Genomic DNA, 19,026 nt, shown 5'->3' with positions numbered 1-19,026 from the left:
AGATTACAAGTAACAGTGAAGAGTTACAATACATATCGCAGCAGATGTAACATAGCCACGGATTACAATAAAGAAGATATCTGGGTATTTCCAGTAGAATTACATTACAGGAGAAGAGTTAATTACAGTTTATATAGAAGAATTATAGTACATTCAATATCACAGGAGATGTTACATGGCAACTGAGTCAATTTACAACTGGTGGATAATAAAGAATTACCATATATTCTAGATTACAAAAGATGTTTCATGAGCTGAGTCGAGTTTCTTCGGATGGAGAGTAGCATCATATGCCTGTAAGCGGAGGTGTATTTATTGTTTTGATGTTTGCATGCTGTTGATTAATTAATGTTGATGATATGGACAGTAGGGGTGTTTATTTTGGTTGGATAAAGAGATTCTGTTCCCAAAGGAATTGATTGGGAACTCATTAGATGGCGGTTTAGATTGATGGGAGATATTTTTTGAACAGTAGTGTTTTTATTTCTTTTCGGAACTCTTTTATGTCTGTAATTTCGATCAATAATTTTGAGATGTCGGAGTCAATATTAGCTGCCTGTGTCCCTAGTAGGTTGTCATAGAGTTTCTTGCGTCGAGTACCATTGAGAGGAGGGTAGGTGAAAATGTTCTGTGTTCTCCTTCTTCTGGATAAGAGATAGTAGTGAAAACGGTTGTTTAGGTAGCTGGGTGCCGCGCCGTGGGTTACTTTGAATAGGAGACAGTAGAGTTTGAATTGTGTTCTTGCTTTTATTGGTAGCCAGTGAGATTCTAAGTATGCTTTGGTAATATGGTCGTATTTGCTGAGTGAGTATATGAGTCTGAGAGCTGTGTTCTGGACGGTCTGTAGTTTTTTTATTGTGTTGACTGGGCAAGGTAGATAAAGGCTGTTGCAGTAGTCTACCATACTTAGCACGAGGGATTGGACAATGATCCTGAATTGGTCTTTATTAAAGAATTTTCTTATTTTTCTCAGATTACGCATTGTGAAGAATGCTTTTTGGATGATTTTATGGATCTGTGTTTGCATAGTGCAGCCTCTGTCTAGTTGTATTCCCAGGATTTTGAGGGAACTCTGTATTGGGTACTTGATTGAGTTTACCTCCAGTTCTGTTAGGGTTGGTTTTTTGTCCTTCTCTAATAGTAGGAATTTAGTTTTGTCCGTGTTCAGCTTCAACTTATGATTTGTCATCCATTTTTCTACTGTGTCCAATGTAGTTTTCAGGCGTTCTGTGGAGATGGGGTCGTGGATGTCGAATGGAAGGAGGATGGTTATGTCGTCCGCATAGCTGAATGAAGTTATGTTTAGGGCATCTAGGGTGCTGCCTAGGGAAGCAATGAATAGGTTGAAAAGTGTGGGAGAGAGGGGGGAGCCTTGTGGTACTCCGCAGGGGTTAGACCATGGTTCTGATAGAATTTCTTTTGACTTGACTCTATATGTTCTTGTTTTAAGGAAGCCTTGGAACCAGTTGTGCACTTTACCTGAGATTCCTATTGCGTCTAGAATCTGGAGAAGTATGGTATGGTCCACTAGATCGAAAGCCGCTGAGAGATCAAGTTGGATGATTAGCAATCTGTTTCCTTGGCTGAGGTGTCTTCGAGCTATGTCTAGTAAAGATACTAGAAGAGTTTCTGTACTGTGGTTAGTTCTGAATCCAGATTGGGATGGATGTAGGATGTTGTGGGCTTCTAGGTACATGGATAGTTGTTGTGCCACTAGACCTTCTATTATTTTGACGTATGTAGGGATAGATGCGATTGGCCTGTAGTTTGACGAGTTATTTGTTAGACCTTTGGGGTCTTTCAGTATAGGGGTTATTATGATTTCTCCAAGGTCTGGTGGGAACTGGCCTTCCCTGAGTGTGGTTTGCAACCATAACGTGTAGCTAGCTTTGAATTTGGTGGAAGCTGTTGCTAGTAGGTATGATGGGCAGTTGTTCAGGTCGCATGAGGACTTGCAGTATTTTTTATATAGCCTGTCTAGTTCCGACCACTGGGTTGTAGGGAAGTTGGTCTAGGACCTGTCTGCTGAGATGGCTTCATCTGTTGTGGGTTTTATTAGAATATCTTCTATGTTGTTTTGTGAGTTATTGAATGTTGTTCTGATTGTGATGATTTTATTTTTGAAGTGATCTGCTAGTTGAGAGGCTGTTGGTGTTAGGTTTCCCTGGGTGGCTAGGCATGGTTTGGTATCGGTGAGGTTTCTTACTAGGTTGAAAAGTTTTTTTGTGTCTGGTTTGTCGGTGCCGATGAGATTGGAGTAATAGTCTTTTCGTTTTTCCTTCAGTTTGATTTTGTATTGCTTGATTTGGATTTTCCATTCTGTTTTGGTGTTATCTTGTTTCTGTTTTTTCCATGCCCTTTCTAGTTGTCTACATTTCCTTTTTAGATGTAGGAGTTCTGTGTCGAACCATTTGTCTGATTGTCTACATATTTTATTTTTTGATTTTAGTGGTGCTAGTTTGTTTAAGGTCGAATCGCTGAGAGACCGCCAGGTATTTATGAATTCACTGGGGTTGCTGGAATCTATTGCAGGATCCACTGCTCTCCAGAATGTGGTGGGATCGATTTTCTGTCTGAACATAATGCTTGTTTTGGGAGGAGTGGGTTTATTTTTATTATGCTCCCAGTTGATGGTGAAGTTATATTTAAAGTGGTCCGACCATAGGGTGGGGTGCCAGGCTCCGTTGATGATTTTGATATGTTGTGTGTTGAGATTAGGGGATGAGTATGCTGCAATATCGAGTTGATGACCTTTTTCGTGTGTTGGTTCTGGGTTGAGGATCTGGTACGATAGGGTATTGAGGTATGATAGAATTTCTACTACTTGTTTGGAGGTGTGGTCTTCTAGGTGGAGGTTTAAATCTCCGAGGATCAGATTATTTGTAGAGGAAAGGGAGTTCTGGAGGATGAACTCTTCTAGTTCTTGTTTAGTGGTGTTCCATTTTCCTGGGGTGATGTAGCATAGAAGGCAGTTTAGATTTCCTGTAAGTGTGTTATCTGAAAGTTGGCAGGCTAGTAGGTCTAAGTGAGGTGTGGAGTGCTTGGCTAGGACTTTGATGTTGAAGTTGTTTTTTACTATGATTGCTAGCCCTCCTCCTCTTCTGTTGTCTCGGCATACTAATTCAATTTTGTATCCGTTTGGACAAATTTCAATAATGTGAGGGTCTGTGTCTGCTGTGAGCCAGGTTTCAGCAAGAAAGAGGCATCCTAGGTCGTCTTTAATTAGCCAGTCTTTGATTAGTTCTGTCTTTGGGCTTACTGATCTTATATTTAGGTATGAGCATGCTATTGATGTGGTTTTTATGAGAGGGATAGGGGTAGGAGCTATATTTGTGAGTATTTTTTGTGATGTCTGTAGTCTTTGTGAGCTTGTCTTGGCATTTGTTGTATATCTTTTTCCCCAGATTGAGGGTATGCTTGTATGGCTGAGTGATGAACAGAGGATTAAGGTTCTTGGGGTTTGGAGTTTCCTGGTTTGTAGGAAGGGTTTGTGTGGTACTGTGATGATTGGGATTGATTGTGTGTGGTATCCTGCTGTTTTCCATTTATCTGTGATGAGGGAAAGCAGTAGTAGGGCGAAGATGAGTTTAGGTGTACTTGTATCCATTGTGTGAGTGGTAGAAAGTGGTTGTTGTAGGGTTTGCTGGTACTTTTGAGGGCCTTAGTAGTTAGATTTTTAGTTAGAGTTGAATTGCTATTCTCACTCACCTCAAGTTAACTTGTGATGGCAGCTTAGTTTAGCGCAGTTATTTTAAATGGCTCCCTTGCTGGGCAGGAGAGGGGCGGAGCAGGGCTCCCACGCTGACCTCTCTCTCAGGATCATTTAGACTTTAACTAGACATATTGGAGAGTGAAGGCAGGGAATAATGAGATAGAAGGGAAAAAAAAAAAAAAAGAAATACATTATGCAAACAAAAATAAAAAAAAATAAAAAAATGGAAATAGGGAAGGATGAAACATGAGGAATGGGATCGCTTCTTAAAAGCGGTTGAGGTATTGAAGAATTGCGAGCATAATTCGTTCTGGAAACATGCTTGTAATCTTAAACAAATTTCTCCATAAGAAATAATGGATACTCCACAACCTAAAAACTTTAATACAAAATACTGTATGTACTTGTATTGCAAGACCTTGCTTGTTTAGAACAGTCACTACAGAGAGAGAGAGAGAGAAGAACCATCAGCTAAGTTGTGATGATGTGATGTGTGTATACTGTATGTACTCGTATTGCAAGACCTTGCTTGTATATCAAGTTAAAATTTAATAAAATTTTGCTTGTCTTGCAAAACACATGACTTGCAATCCAAGGTTTTACTGTATTTGTATTGTTTTTATGCTCTTATTGTCTTGGAGGAAGCACCCAGGAAACATTTCACCTGCTCTTTCTGCAGGTGGTTGAGTGGGTGGGGTGAGAATACCTCACGTACATTTGAAAATTAAATATATGCACACTGTTCTCCTTAGTATACAGTGGAAGACTTCCTTCTCAATCACTTAAGTGTGTGTGATTTTCAGTCAGGCTAGTCACCTGGTAAATATTTGGGAAATTGTGCTCCTGCTAAGATACCCATGAAAAAATACCAGACTTTAAGAAGCATTTCATTTGCTTGGATTTTGGACTGAATTTGTTGAAAGAGTAAGTTTGAAGTTGGAATAAGGCTTTGTGCATGCTTGGTAGCTCTTGTGTAACTCTCACCACTTTCTCCCCAGTGTTACTATCTAATTACTTTGCCACTGGATTTTCTTTTTTTCTCAAGAATGAATCATTGGCCCATTATGGGAGACCAAAGATAGATGGGGAGCTGAAAATTTCCAGTGCTGAGAAACGCTCTAAAATGGATCGGTAAGGTTAAAGAAAGTTCTGTATGAGGTACTTTTTGGAGTCGTTCTGTGAGTAAAACCTGAGCCAGGTCCAGTTTAAGCCCCTGTAAGATAAGAATTGCCATACTGGGACAGACCGAAGCCCAGTATCCTGTTTCCAACAGTGGCCAACCCAGGTCGCAAGTACCTGGCAGAAACCCAAAGAGTAGCAACATTTCAGAGCTAAGATTGTGATGTCATAATGCCTCATTCCACCAATGCCTAAGAGCCAACCTCAGCAGTGATGTCACAATGGCTTGACTGTCCTAGACTTAGTTCATATAAGTACATAAGACAGACCGAAGGTCCATCAAGCCCAGGATCCTGTTTCCAACAGTGGCCAACCCAGGTCCCAAGTACCTAGCTAGATCCCAAGTAGTAAATCAGATTTGATGCTGCTTATTCTAGGAATAAGCAGTGGATTTTCCCAAGCCATCTCAAGAATGGCTTATGCACTTTAATTTTAGGAAATTATCCAAACCTTTTTAACTACATAATCTTTTGTGCAGATACGCTTTTCTTTTGGACAGAGCTGTACTTCTTTGCAAAAGGAAAGGAGAATTGTTTGAGCTGAAAGATTTCATTCATCTTCAAAATTACCAAATCCGGGATGACTCTTCTGGGGAGAGAGAAAGTAAAAAGGTAGAATTCATTGTAATTGGGCTGAAATTTTAGCCAAATAGGAACACTTTGTTATGCCACCTGCACTGTCGAGCACAAGGTACCTGTGGAAAGGGCTTAGTTTGTTAGCAGGACACCTCTAAGATGGTTATTTCTACTATAAATAGCACAGGCACCTTTGTGTCTCTGTAGATGAGGTTCTAGGAACCAGCTTCAGCATGTATGTGGCCAGACACATGCTTATACCTGTTCCACAGTTAGGCCCTGATTCTGCAAAGTGCCGTCCAGATTTTAGGCAGCTGTAGGCATCCTACAGCTGTCTAATCAACCAATCGGGATGCACGTTTTTAAAAAATGCTCCCCAGGCAGGCCGCCTATATTGAAGGCGCCTCCGGGAGCCTAGGGAGGCCCGCAAGATGCCTAAGCTTGCCTACCTAGGCCTGGCCTACATTGTAAGTAGACGCAGCCGCTATACTTATCGTGGCAAGGGATCTCCCTGCCGCAATAAATATAGCGGCCGCCTGTCCGATCACCGGCAGGAGGGTGCCGAACCCCTCCTGCCGGAACGCCGCCCCCCCAAACTCACAATCGCCGGCAGGAGGGTGCCGAACCCCTCCTGCCGGAAAGCCGGACCCCCTCCAGACCCCCCATGCTAACGACCTCCCCCCCATGACTCCCCTAACCTCCCCCCCCCAACTAACCTATAAATGTTGGTCGGCTGGACGGGTCTTGCTGCCGTCCAGCTGACAGGCCCGCCTCGTCAAAATGAGATGGGCCCGCCCCTTCCCGGCCCATCCCCGCTAAGTGCCTATGAGCCTGGGCCAATCACTCCTTAGGGTTAGTGGGGATGGGCGGACCCGCTATGCCTAATGCCTAATTGGTCCAGGCTTCTAGAGCCTGGGCCAATCAGGCCTTAAACTTAGCGAGGATGGGCTGGGAAGGGGCAGGCACATCTCATTTCGACGAGGCGGGCCTGTCGGCTGGACGGCAGCAAGACCCGTCCAGCCGACCAACATTTAAAGGTTAGTTGGGGGGGGGAAGTTAGTTGGGGGAAGGTTAGGGGAGTCATGGGGGGGAAGGTCGTTAGCATGGGGGGTCTGGCTTTCCGGCAGGAGGGGTTGGGCACCCTCCTGCCGGCGACTGTGAGTTTGGGGGGGCGGCGTTCTGGCAGGAGGAGTTGGGCACCCTCCTGCCGGCGATTGCGAGTTGGGGGGGCGGTGTTCTGGCAGGAAGGGTTCGGTACCCTCCTGCTGGCGATCGGACAGGCAGCCGCTATACTTATCCCTTGCCGCGATAAGTGTAGCAGCCGTGTCTACTCTAACTGGCGTCTGTAACATGGACGCCGGTTACAGAATCAGGGTTAATGTAGGCCCGATTCTGTATAGGACACCTCTCCCGGGCGTCCTATACAGAATCAGGGCCTTAGTGTACATGTGGTGTGTGTTTTCTGAATCGGATCTGTCGGATCAGCGAGGTTGAGGGATACCCCCTGAGGCTGGTGCACAGATAAGTTAAAGTCTCATTAAAACAGATCAAATCTCCCATAACCTCCTTTCCCACTGCAGAGACTAATGGCAGACTTGCCAATAAGTACTAGACAAGACAGAGGCAGAGCTGCAATTTCAGTATTTCTTTATAAGATATGTGTTTACTTATGAACATATGTGGACATGCTAAAGTTTATATAGCCTCTGACTAGATTGAAATGTTTCTAGCTTCAGGCAAGGCCTGATTTCTGCCCCCTACCATTTCATAACGACCTATGTGACTTCCTCTGGAGAATCATTAATAAACTCTGGTGCTTCAATCATGTTTCCCAAGAAACAGCCACATGTGGGTTTGTATAAAGCACTGGATACTTGGCCTTCGTGCAAAGGCCGTCTGTTTATACAGTTACCTCGCTAAGAGTGTCATGTGTTTATGCATTCTTTCACAGCTCAGTTAACTTCACATACATGTATTTGTGTGGAACTGGGCTCAGAGGGTATGCTGTAAACTAGTCTTGATGAGGTGGGAGGAACTGGCTGGCACAAGTCACCAGAGCTGCCATAGCCATTTTCCCTTCCCCATTTATACTACCCCCTCCCCCCCTGCTTTCTGCAGAACAGGTTTCCCCTGACTTCAAGTTCTGCCCTTCAAAGCAGGTCATACTGGACCGTGTACATGGCACACTGCTGCCTGCCTCTTGCTTTCACAGGGGACACGCGTGTTCCTTGTGATTATGCTGGACCGTGTACTTCACGCACTACTGTCTGCCTTTTGCTTTCACAGTGGACACACGTATTCCTTCTGATCGAGAATCACAGAACCCAGGGATATGAACTGTTCTTCAAGACCAGAGATTTGAAGAAAAAATGGTTGGAACAATTTGAAATGGCTTTGTGAGTATTTGTTTTCTTAATCTGTACTATACATGTGATCTCAGGAAGTTAAGATGCCACAAAGGCCATTTTGTAGGTGGCTTTCTTAACACTTGAAAAAGGAATTTCTAAACATGAGCCATTGTACAGGAAAGTAGAGACAGGCAGTAGTGATAACAGCATCCTCGAGCGTGTGTGATGTCTGAAGGAGGATAGTTTTCTATGGTTCAGTTTTGATGCACTCAGCCACCTATATGACTTTATAAAATAGCTCCAAAATAGGTAGCACTTGATTTTGAAAGTCGAAATTTCAAGACCCCTTGGTTTGGGCGGGACCAAAATGTACCCATGTATTCCCCACTTTACACATTTATTTGATTTATTTAATTTTCTAGCCCGTCCTCCCCAGGAGCCCAGAATGGGTTACAGCGAGACATTCACAAAGTTTCGAGGCATACGAATAGGGGTACATTCACATTACATTTCCATAGGGTACATTCACACTGTATTGCCCTAGGACTAAGGGTACATTCACACTTTACTAGAGTTAAAGGTAAGGGAATAGAGAAGAGCAGCTCATTCATAATATATTGGTGGCACAACGTTAATCAGCATCTAGAGATGCCATCCTATTGCTTAGAGTACAGTTTCGCCATATTTTGAGACAAGGATTGAGTTGACAGTGGTGTGCTCTCCCCTGCTCTGGAAATATGGGGCTAGTGGGACCTTGAGCTGTTGGGAAGGTACCCTTAGCCAGCAATGTGGCTTAGTGAGCAGTTGTAGTTACATATTGTTGAGCCTCATCACTAGCCAGGGAGTTCGAAAGCAGTATGGTGTTTTGTGCTGCTTTCCAGTTTTGGTTGCATACTGTTAAAGCCTGGTCGTTAGGGTCTCAAGGTGATTATGCATTTGTTTGAGAATAATATGGTTTTCCGGAAAAGCAGCATGTATGGGGGAAAATTCCCATGTCGGGAATTAGATCAGCTCAAAGACCTACACAGGCTTTAAAAAGTGCTCATTCTGGCCAGGTCTTTCCACCATAAGTTAAGTCATTCTCCTTAAATGCATATAATTTAATTCAATCTCCAAAATGAAATCAAATTAAAAATGCTGCAGCAGTTACACACACCTGTAATTTGTAAAAGGGGGCAGCTACACATGGACGTAGAGAAATCACCATTCCATTATGTGAAAGCTGCTGGATCTGTGGTGGTCATTTTTTCAATGTAATTTGTGAAAAAGCTGCTTCATTCTCCTGCATTCCTACATGACTTTTAGACAGTTCTCTCTGTTGGCATCAGATGTGAGCATTAGTGCTGCCCGATTCGAATTGATTCACTGATTCACTTCAGGTGAATCGATTTGGACTTACTGATTCGTCGGCCCCCTTGGTAGAGACCCATTTGGGCTTTCCCTCTGCCACCAGAGTCCTTGCTTCTGATGTAACTTCCGGTTTTGCAAAACCGGAAGTTACAACGAAGCAAGGACTCTGGTGGCAGAGGGAAATCCCGAACAGGTCTCTGCGTGCAGATCGGCGGCAGCAAGGCTCTCTCCTTCCCGGGCATTAGTAGTTCTCCTCTCCTCCCTGGCCAGGCAAAAGCAGCAGTAGCGAATGCAATTCACTACCCTGCCGCTACTCCAGACGTCTTCTCTCCATTTGGCCGCCCAAGCAGAAACAGGAAGTTTTCACTGAGGGCGAGCCGCAGTGGAGAGAAGACACAAGGAGTGGTAGCAGGAGTAGATTGCTAAATAACTACTGCCACTGGCAACATGTTGTAACGTCAAAATAAAGGTAGATGGAGGGAAAGGGGAGATGGACTTGGGGGAGTTGGTGGACTGGAGGAGAGATGGGAGAAATTAACTTGGTGGAGGGGGGGAGAAGGAATTGGGGGAGTTGGTGGACTGGGGAGGGAGAGATGGGGAGAAGATGGATGGAAGAAATGAACTTGGTGGAGGGGGAAAGATGGATGGTGGAGATGGACTTGGGGGAGATCTTGGAGAGGGGAGATGGGGGAGGGATAGAAGAAATAATGGATCTAAAAACAGGAGAGGGAGAGAGATGTATGGGATTTAGGGAGGGAAGGAACAGAAAGGGAGAGAAGTTGGACACAAGGGATGGTGTGTGTGTGGGGATAGAGATACTGGATAGGAGGGTAGTTAGAAAGAGAAAGGAAGAGCTGGTGGGGAAAGAGAGATGCTGGATGAAAGGGTAGTTGAGAAAAGGAGAGATGGTGGATCTGGATATGGTAGGGTCCATCGCTGCAGCTTTGGGAATAGAGGCGGAAAAAAAGGAAAGATGCCAGACCTCCAGGGGAGCGAAGGGAAATGGAAGATGGATGGTTACCACGGAGAAAGAAGAAAACGACAAATGGGCAAGAGACCCTGGCAAGCAAGTTATCAGAAGACGTTTGTTGCAGAACCTGGGACCAATATGATTGAAAAATGATCAGACAACAAAAGGTAAAAAAATAATTTTATTTTTTGTTTTGTGATTACAATGTGTCAGATTTGAAATTTGTATCTTGCCAGAGCTGGTGAACGTGAGCTAGGATTTAACAGAGAGAAGAAAAGTCTTTTTTTGTTTGTTTGTTTTGTTTACACCACAGCACCAGTGTGGGTAGGAGAGGGCAAAGGGGGTGAAGTGGCTATAAAATAAACTCACCAGGGTGTTTGGAAAAAAAATAACCAAATTGTGCAGGAAAATCGAATCGAATTAAAAAATCAATTCAATAGGCTGAATCGAATTAAAATATTTTTTCCTGAATTGGGCAGCACTAGTGAGCATATTTTTGGATGTCTGTACCAGGGTTGTTTTCCCTGAGACTGCTGTCGTAGAAACTGCTGTAAAGGACTATTTTGCAAATAAAATGGTTTTCAAGCATGAACCCTGCACTATATATGGTGGCTACATGAGAAGAAATAATGATTTTTGTATTTTTAACAGCAGCATATTTCCACTAGTGTAAATTTCGTAAAATACATCAGCCACAGGTTGGTGATGGTATCGGACAGTACTAGCTTTATGAGGGACTGCTGAAAAGTTCTCAGCCCAACCAAGTTCTCAGCCCAACCAAGGGGGACAGCACTCAGGCCAGCAGCAGGAAGTTAGGCAGAGCTGTGCCTAGCTAAACCCGAGCACGTGGAGCAGAGAGAGCGGAGGAGACAGAGGGTGATTGCAGAGAGCGGAGGAAACATAGGGTGATTGCGGAGAGCGGAGCAGAGAGATCGGAGGAGACAGAGGGTGATAGTAAAGTAGAGTGGAGAGGAGCAGAGTCAGCGGACCGAGCAGAGTTGAGGGGAAGAGGCAAGCGATAACTCCGCCTACTCCCCTGAAATCATCAGCCGAACTCCCCCATATAAGGGGAGGAGCCAACGGCAAGGAACTTGTTGGGGACAGCACTCAGGCCAGCGGCAGGAAATTAGGCAGAGCTGTGCCTAGCTAAACCTGAGCACATGGAGCAGAGAGAGCAGAGGAGACAGAGGGTGATTGCAGAGAGCGGAGCAGAGAGATCGGAGGAGACAGAGGGTGATTGCAGAGAGCGGAGCAGAGAGATCAGAGGAGACAGAGGGTAATTGCGGAGAGTGGAGCAGAGAGATCGGAGGAGGCAGAGGGTGATAGTAAATAGAGCGGAAAGGAGCAGAGTCAGAGGACCGAGGAGAGTCGAGAGGAAGAGGCAAGAGATAACTCCGCCTACCTCCCGACGTCATCAGCCGAACTCCCCATATAAGGGGAGGAGCCAATTGCGAGGAACTTGTTGGGGACAGCACTCAGGCCAGTGGCAGGAAGTTAGGCAGAGCTGTGCCTAGCTAAACCAGAGCACGTGGAGCAGAGAGATCGGAGGAGACAGAGGGTGATAGTGGAGGAGACAGAGGGTGATAGCAGAAGAGACAGAGGGTGATTGTGGAGAGTGGAGCAGAGAGATCGGAGGAGGCAGAGGGTGATAGTAAAGTAGAGCGGAGAGGAGCAGAGTCAGCGGACCGAGCAGTCGAGGAGAAGAGGCGAGAGATAACTCAGCCTACCCCCGACATCATCAGCCGAACTCCCCCATATAAGGGGAGGAGCCAACGGCACGCAGCTGTTCGGCGAATGGCAAAGGCGCTCGCCTTAGCGAGAGCACCTTTGCGAAGGGCCTCAAGAAGGGCCTCTAGGAGGGCCGAATCTTTATATTTAGGGGCTCCAGAATACCACCAAGGTAAGGACTCAACTAACTAATTAACTTTCAAGCTATCTCTTAAGACTATCCATCTATCTTTAAAACTTTCCAACAGGCAGACCTTTCTAGCTCACTAACAAGCAGGCAGACCTCTCTAACTATATAGCAGGCAGACATTATCAGACACCCTAATCCTTCAAACTATCTAACAGGCAGACTTTTCTAACTAACTAACAGGCAGACCTTTCTAGCTCACTAACAAGTAGGCAGACCTCTCTAGCTATATAGCAGACAGACCTTAACAGACACCCTAATCTTTCAAACTCTCAAACTATCTAACAGGCACACTTTTCTAACTAACTAACAAGCAGTCAGACCTATACAACAACTTGAAATGGCAGGGAGAACAAGAAGCACCAAGACTACAATCAAGACCGGCATTCCAGTCACCGAAGGGATCCAGGGGGTGGCCACGGCCCATGTACAGGCGGAGGATGACCCAGGACGGTGGATAGAGGACTCTGTACAGACCAAGGCCATCACCCAGCAGTACACTACAGTCTCTAAGCAGACAGAGGAGGTGAGCCAGCTAGACGGAGACATCTTACAGGAACTGAGGAGCCTAAGGGAGGAGGTGAAGCGCCTGAGAAGCATCCAGGAAGATGAGGCCTTCATCGACGGAGTCATCCAGGAGCTGTCCCAAATCACCAAGCAGGCGCAAGACAAGACCATCCTCGGGACGCCCAAACTGACCAAACCTTCAGCTTTGGAACCAACGATTGGGTACAGGAAATGGCTGGAGATGATGACTCCTGGCAGCTGGTAACCTCCTCCTCAGGCAACCATAGAAGACCCCCCCCCTTTTCAGTTTCTTCTTCTTCTTCTTTTTCTTGCAAACAGGGCAGTTTCACATCAACCCCACAAATCACCCTGAGGAACAGATTCCAGATTTTACAGGAGGGAACTACCAATGTGGTACAGGAAGATGTCCAACATACAGCAACTGATCAGCCCTCCCCCCCCCCCCCCCGAAGAAGCACAGAGTGGTAGTCATTGGGGACTCCATGCTGAGGGGCACCGAGGGACCAATTTGCAGACCGGATATACAATCAAGAGAGGTTTGCTGTCTACCTGGAGCCAGGATCCGAGATGTCACCGCCTGCCTAGACAGACTTATCCAGCCCCAAGACCATTTCCCCATGCTTCTCATCCATGTCGGAACGAACGACGCTGCCAGGAATACCCCGGAGAATATACCTAAAGACTTTGGAGCCCTGGGTGAGAAGCTGAGGCGGATGGGAGTGCAGGTGGTCTTCTCAATCCTCCCAGTAAGAGGCAAGGGGAGAGCCAGGAAAGAGCGTATCCAGAGGACTAACGAGTGGCTACACGGATGGTGCAAGGAGATGAACTTCGGATTCCTGAACCATGGAGAGGCACTGCAGGGACTTCAGGGACCAGACGGACTCCACCTGACCAGAAGAGGTAAGAACGTCTTCGGACATCGACTAGCCCGCCTACTTCGTAGGGCTTTAAACTAGGTAAGTTGGGGGAGGGTACCAGCGCAGTAAGTAACTATCCTGGAGAGGTAAGTCAAAACTCCATTTCTGAGTCCGAGGTAAGTACACACATTGAAAACAATTCTACAGGAGTCACACTAACTCAGGCGGGAGATCCTCCACAGGAACTTAGCAAACATAAGGTATGAAGGGCTATGTATGTTAATGCACACAGCTTAGGCAATAAAATTCTGGAATTGGAAATGGAAATAAGGAACGCCGACCTAGACGTGGTGGCGATATCCGAGACTTAGCTCACGGACTCTCATGGGTGGGATATGGCTATACCAGGTTACAACTTACGTCGAGACAGAGAGGGCAAGTTAGGTGGAGGGGTAGCACTATATACTAAAGAAGACATCAAAGCTACCAGAATCACAGATGTCAAGTACACCGTGGAATCCCTCTGGGTGAACCTGGCCAGGGGAAACGACAAATGCCTGTATCTTGGTGTGGTATACAGACCTCCAAGACAACAAGAAGACAAGGATATAAAATTAATCGAAGTCATAGAGAACATCACTATGCATAGGGACACAGTACTGTTAGGGGACTTCAACATGCCCGATGTAGATTGGAACACACTTTCCGCTACAACCAGCGGTAGCAAAAGGCTATTGAACTCCATAAAAGGAGCACGACTCTAACAAATGGTATTGGAGCCCACTAGGGATCAGGCGATACTGGACCTGGTACTCACCAACAGAGAAAGCGTCTCAGAGGTTTTGGTAGGCGATACGCTAGTCTCCAGCGACCACAACATGGTATGGTTCAACCTCAGGAAAGGTTTCACTAGATCAAACACAGCAACAAAGGTCCTCAACTTTTGGGACACTAACTTCAAACGAATGGGAGATTTCGTCCATCGGGCGCTGCAAAATCAAGCTGAAACCGATGATGTAGAGGCTATGTGGTCAACCCTGAAATCTACCCTACACGAAGCTACAAACCGCTATATAAAAACAGTAAGCAAACAACGGAGAAACAATAAACCCCAGTGGTTCACTGCAGAGATCTCGGACCTCGTGAAAGAAAAGAAAAAAGCATTTATTTCCTGCAAACGATCAGGAAAAAGGGAGGCAAAAGAATACTATCTGGCCAGGTCTAAAGCTGTCAAAACAGCAGTCAGAGAGGCCAAACTTCGAATAGAAGAGAATCTAGCAAAGAACATTAAGAAAGGGGATAAATCCTTCTTCAGGTACATTAGTGACAGAAAAAGAAATACAGATGGGATAGTACCCTTAGGAAACCGGACGGGAATTATGTAGAATCGGATTCTGATAAAGCCGAACTACTAAATAAATACTTCTGCTCAGTCTTTACCTGCGAGGCGCCGGGGTCCGGTCCACAGTTGCAGTCAAGGCAAAGCTCAGAAGACCCATTTCAGAATTTCGAGTTTACACCCAGCAGTGTCTACTGTGAGCTATCAAAACTCAAAGTGAACAAAGCCATGGGACCCCAGGGTGCTTAGAGAGTTGTGTGATGTCCTGGCGGAACCGTTATCCGTGGTCTCAATCTTTCCCTGAGTACAGGAAGAGTCCCGCTGGATTGGAAGACAGCTAACGTCATTCCACTCCACAAAAAGGGTTGCAGGATGGAGTCTGCAAATTACAGACCAGTGAGTCTCACATCAATAGTGAGTAAACTCATGGAAACACTAATTAAGCAGAAATTGGATACGATCTTGAACGAGGAGAATTTACGGAATCACCATCAACATGGATTCACAAAGGGAAGGTCCTGCCATTCCAATCTAATCAGCTTCTTTGACTGGGTAACAAGAAAGCTGGATATGGGGGAGTCCATGGACGTCGTGTACTTGGACTTCAGTAAAGGTTTTGATAGCGTCCCACACCACAGACTGTTGAGCAAGATGAATTTGATGGGATTAGGAGAAACATTAACTGCATGGGTTAATGACTGGCTAAGCGGTAGACTTCAGAGGGTGGTGGTTAACGGTACCCTCTCTGAAACGTTGAGGGTGACAGTGGAGTGCCGCAGGGCTCGGTCTTGGGCCCAATCCTCTTTAACATATTCATAGGCAACCTGACTCAGGGGCTTCAAGGTAAAATAACATTATTCGTCGATGACGCCAAACTATGCAACATAGTAGGTAAAAGCACTTTTCCCGACAGTATGTCGCGTGATTTACTCTTACTGGGACATTGGTCCTCGACTTGGCAGCTAAGCTTCAATGCTAAAAAATATAAGGTCATGAACCTTGACAGTAGAAATCCGTGCAGAACTTACACCCTAAATGGTGAGACCTTAGCTAGGACTACAGCGGAACGAGATTTAGGAGTGATCATTAGTGAAGATATGAAAACTGCTAATCAAGTGGAGAAGGCTTCTTCCAAGGCTCGACAGATGATGGGTTGTATCTGCAGAAGTTTTGTCAGCCGGAAGCCCGAAGTGAAAATGCCATTGTACAGATCCATGGTGAGACCTCATCTGGAATACTGTGTACAATTCTGGAGGCCACATTACCAAAAAGATGTGCTGAGAGTTGAGTCAGTTCAATGAATGGCCACCAGGATGGTCTCGGGACTCAGAGATCTCCCATATGAGGAAAGGCTGAGTAAATTGCAGCTATACTCACTCGAGGAACTTAGAGAGAGAGGAGACATGATTGAGACGTTTAAATATATCACAGGCCGTATCAAGGTGGAAGATGATATCTTCTTTCTTAAAGGTTCCACGGCTTCAAGAGGGCATCCACTGAAAATCAGGGGCGGGAATTTTCATGGTGACATCAGGAAGTATTTCTTCACCGAAAGGGTGGTTGATCATTGGAATGAACTTCTATTACAGGTGATCGAGGCCAGCAGCGTACCAGATTTTAAGAGAAGATGGGATAGGCATGTGGGATCTCTTGGGGGGTGAAGTTGGGGGGTGGGTCATTAGAGTGGGCAGACTTGATGGGCCGATGCCCTTTTCTGCTGTCATTTTCTATGTTTCTATCCCAGTCTGAATGTCTCAGTTATGTTCTATGTATAATGTGCGATTGGATAGCCAGATTTTCATTTTGAGTTATTTCCTGTGCCATTTAGGAACATTTTAATTTTATTTAGGTCAGTTTCTGTTAACAGAGTGCACGGTTTGAGAAGGAGGGTGCGCTAGGTGGAAAAGGGGAATAGTGTTTCAGAAGGAAGGCAAACTAGGTGGAAGGGAGGAAGAGAGTTTCAGAAGGAGGGTGCGCTAGGTGGAGAGGGGGAAGAGTAAACATAGAAACATAGAGCATGACGGCAGAAAAGGGCCATGGCCCATTTAGTCTGCCCACATTAATGGCCCACCCCATAACTCCCTCCATGAAGAGATCTCACATGCCAATCCCATCTTTTCTTAAAATCTGGCACGCTGTTTGCCTCAATTAGCTGTTGTGGAAGACTATTCCAGCGATCAACCACCCTTTCAGTGAAGAAATATTATCTGGTGTCGCCATGAAATTTCCCACCCCTGATTTTCAACGGATGCCCTCTTGTTGCCGTGGGTCCTTTAAGGAAAAAGAGATCCTCTTCCACCTCGATACGGCTTGTGACGTATTTGAACGTCTCGATCATGTCTCCCCTCTCTCTCTGCGTTCCTCGAGTGAGTACAGCTGCAGCTTACACAGTCGTTCCTCATACGGGAGATCCTTGAGTCCTGAGACCATCCTGGTGGCCATTCGCTGAACCGACTCAACTCTCCGCACATCTTTTTGATAATGTGGCCTCCAGAATTGTACACAGTATTCCAGATGGGGTCTCACCATGGATCTGTACAGCATTATGACCTCGGGCTTACGGCTGACGAAACTTCAACGGATACAGCCCATGATTTGTCTAGCCCTGGATGAAACTTTCTCCACTTGATTGGCAGTCTTCATGTCTTCGCTAATGATCACCCCCAAGTCATGTTCTGCTACAGTCCTTGCTAGGATCTCACCATTTAGGGTGTAAGTCCTGCATGGATTTTTGCCGCCAAGGTGCATGACCTTGCATTTTTTGGCATTGAAACTTAGTTGCCAAGTCTTTGACCAATGCTCCAGCAGGAGTAGGTCCTGCGTCATACTGTCGGGCATTGAGCTTTTGTCGGGCACTGTGCTTTCATCTGTTGTGCAATTGCCTACCATGTTGCATAGTTTGGCGTCATTGGCGAATAATGTAATTTTACCTCAAAGCCCCTCAGCCAAGTCTCTTACGAAGATGTTAAATAGGATCTGGCCCAAGACCGAGCCCTGCGGCACTCCGCTGATCACCTCCGCCGTATCGGAAAGGGTACCGTTTATCACTACCCTCTGAAGTCTACTACTAAGCCAGTCCATAACCATATGGTTAATATCTCACCCAGTCCCATCGAACCCATCTTGCTCAATAACCTGCGGTGTGGGACGCTATCAAACGCTTTGCTGAAGTCCAAGTACACGGCGTCCAGGGACTCCCCTATATCCAGCTTTCTTGTTACCCAGTCAAAGAAGCTGATCAGATTTGATTGGCAGGACCTTTCCTTCATAAAACTATGTTGATGGGGATCTCGTAGATTCTCCTCGTTCAAGCTCGTATCCAATTGGCGTTTGATTAGTGTTTCCATAAGTTTACTCACTATCGATGTGAGACTCACCGGTCTATAATTCTCAGCCTCCGTTCTGCATCCCTTTTTGTGGAGTGGAATGACGTTAGCCATTTTCCAATCCAACGGGACTCTTCCTGTACTTAGGGAAAGATTGAAGAGAGCGGATAACGGTTCAGCCAGGACGTCACTCAACTCCCTGAGCACCCTGGGGTGTAGTTTGTCCGGTCCCATAGTTTTGTTCACCTTGAGTCTTGATAACTCCTCGTAGACACTGCTGGGCGTAAACTCGAAATTTCGAAACAGGTCTTCAGAGTTTTCCCTCGTCGGCAGCTGAGGGCCAGATCCCGGCGCCTCGCAAGTGAAGACCGAGCAGAAGTATTCACATAAAAGTTTGGCTTTGTCGGAGTCCGATTCTACATAGTCCCCATCGGGTTTCCTAAGGCGTACTATCCCATCTGTGTTTCTTTTTCTGTCACTAATATACCGGAAGGATTTATCGCCCTTCTTGATGTTCTTCGCAAGGTTCTCCTCCATTCAGAGTTTGGTCTCCCTGACTGCCGTTTTGACCGCTTTAGACTTGGCCAGATAGTCTTCCTTGGATTCTTGCTTCCCTGATTGTTTGTAGATGATGAACGCTCTTTTCTTCTTTTTTATGGGGTCTGAGATCTCCGCAGAGAACCACTGTGGTCTATTGTTTCTTTGCCATTTACTTACTGATTTGACGTAGCGGTTGGTTGCTTCGTGTAAGGTTGATTTCAGAGTTGACCACATTACCTCTACATTATCTGTTTCGGCATGGTTTTGCAGTGCCCGATGCTTTTGAAGTTTGTGCCCTTAAAGTTGAGGACCTTGGTTGATGTGCTTGATTTAGTGAAACCTTTCCTGAGGTTGAACCATATCATGTTGTGGTCACTGGAGGCCAAC

General features: G+C 45.7%; 1 protein-coding gene across 5 annotated transcripts in view; it reads left to right on the top strand.

Annotated features, from left to right (window-relative positions):
* Positions 1 to 19,026, top strand: part of VAV1 (vav guanine nucleotide exchange factor 1) — a 141,390-nt gene that overhangs the window by 61,164 nt on the left and 61,200 nt on the right. For all 5 annotated transcript variants that reach the window (XR_004537287.1, XM_033925316.1, XM_033925317.1 and 2 more), the window contains exons 13-15: positions 4,758 to 4,843; positions 5,370 to 5,502; positions 7,753 to 7,862. Coding sequence is in view for 4 of the 5 variants with exons in the window: in XM_033925316.1 (XP_033781207.1) it covers positions 4,758 to 4,843; positions 5,370 to 5,502; positions 7,753 to 7,862 (329 nt within the window). In the remaining variant the exon portion in view is untranslated. The remainder of the gene's footprint in view (positions 1 to 4,757; positions 4,844 to 5,369; positions 5,503 to 7,752; positions 7,863 to 19,026) is intronic.

Source organism: Geotrypetes seraphini, chromosome 16, assembly GCF_902459505.1.
Source record: "Geotrypetes seraphini chromosome 16, aGeoSer1.1, whole genome shotgun sequence".
Classification (NCBI taxonomy): Eukaryota; Metazoa; Chordata; class Amphibia; order Gymnophiona; family Dermophiidae; genus Geotrypetes; species Geotrypetes seraphini.
The sequence above is the reverse complement of the archived record's forward strand: the minus strand, read 5'-3'. Positions and strand labels throughout refer to the sequence as shown.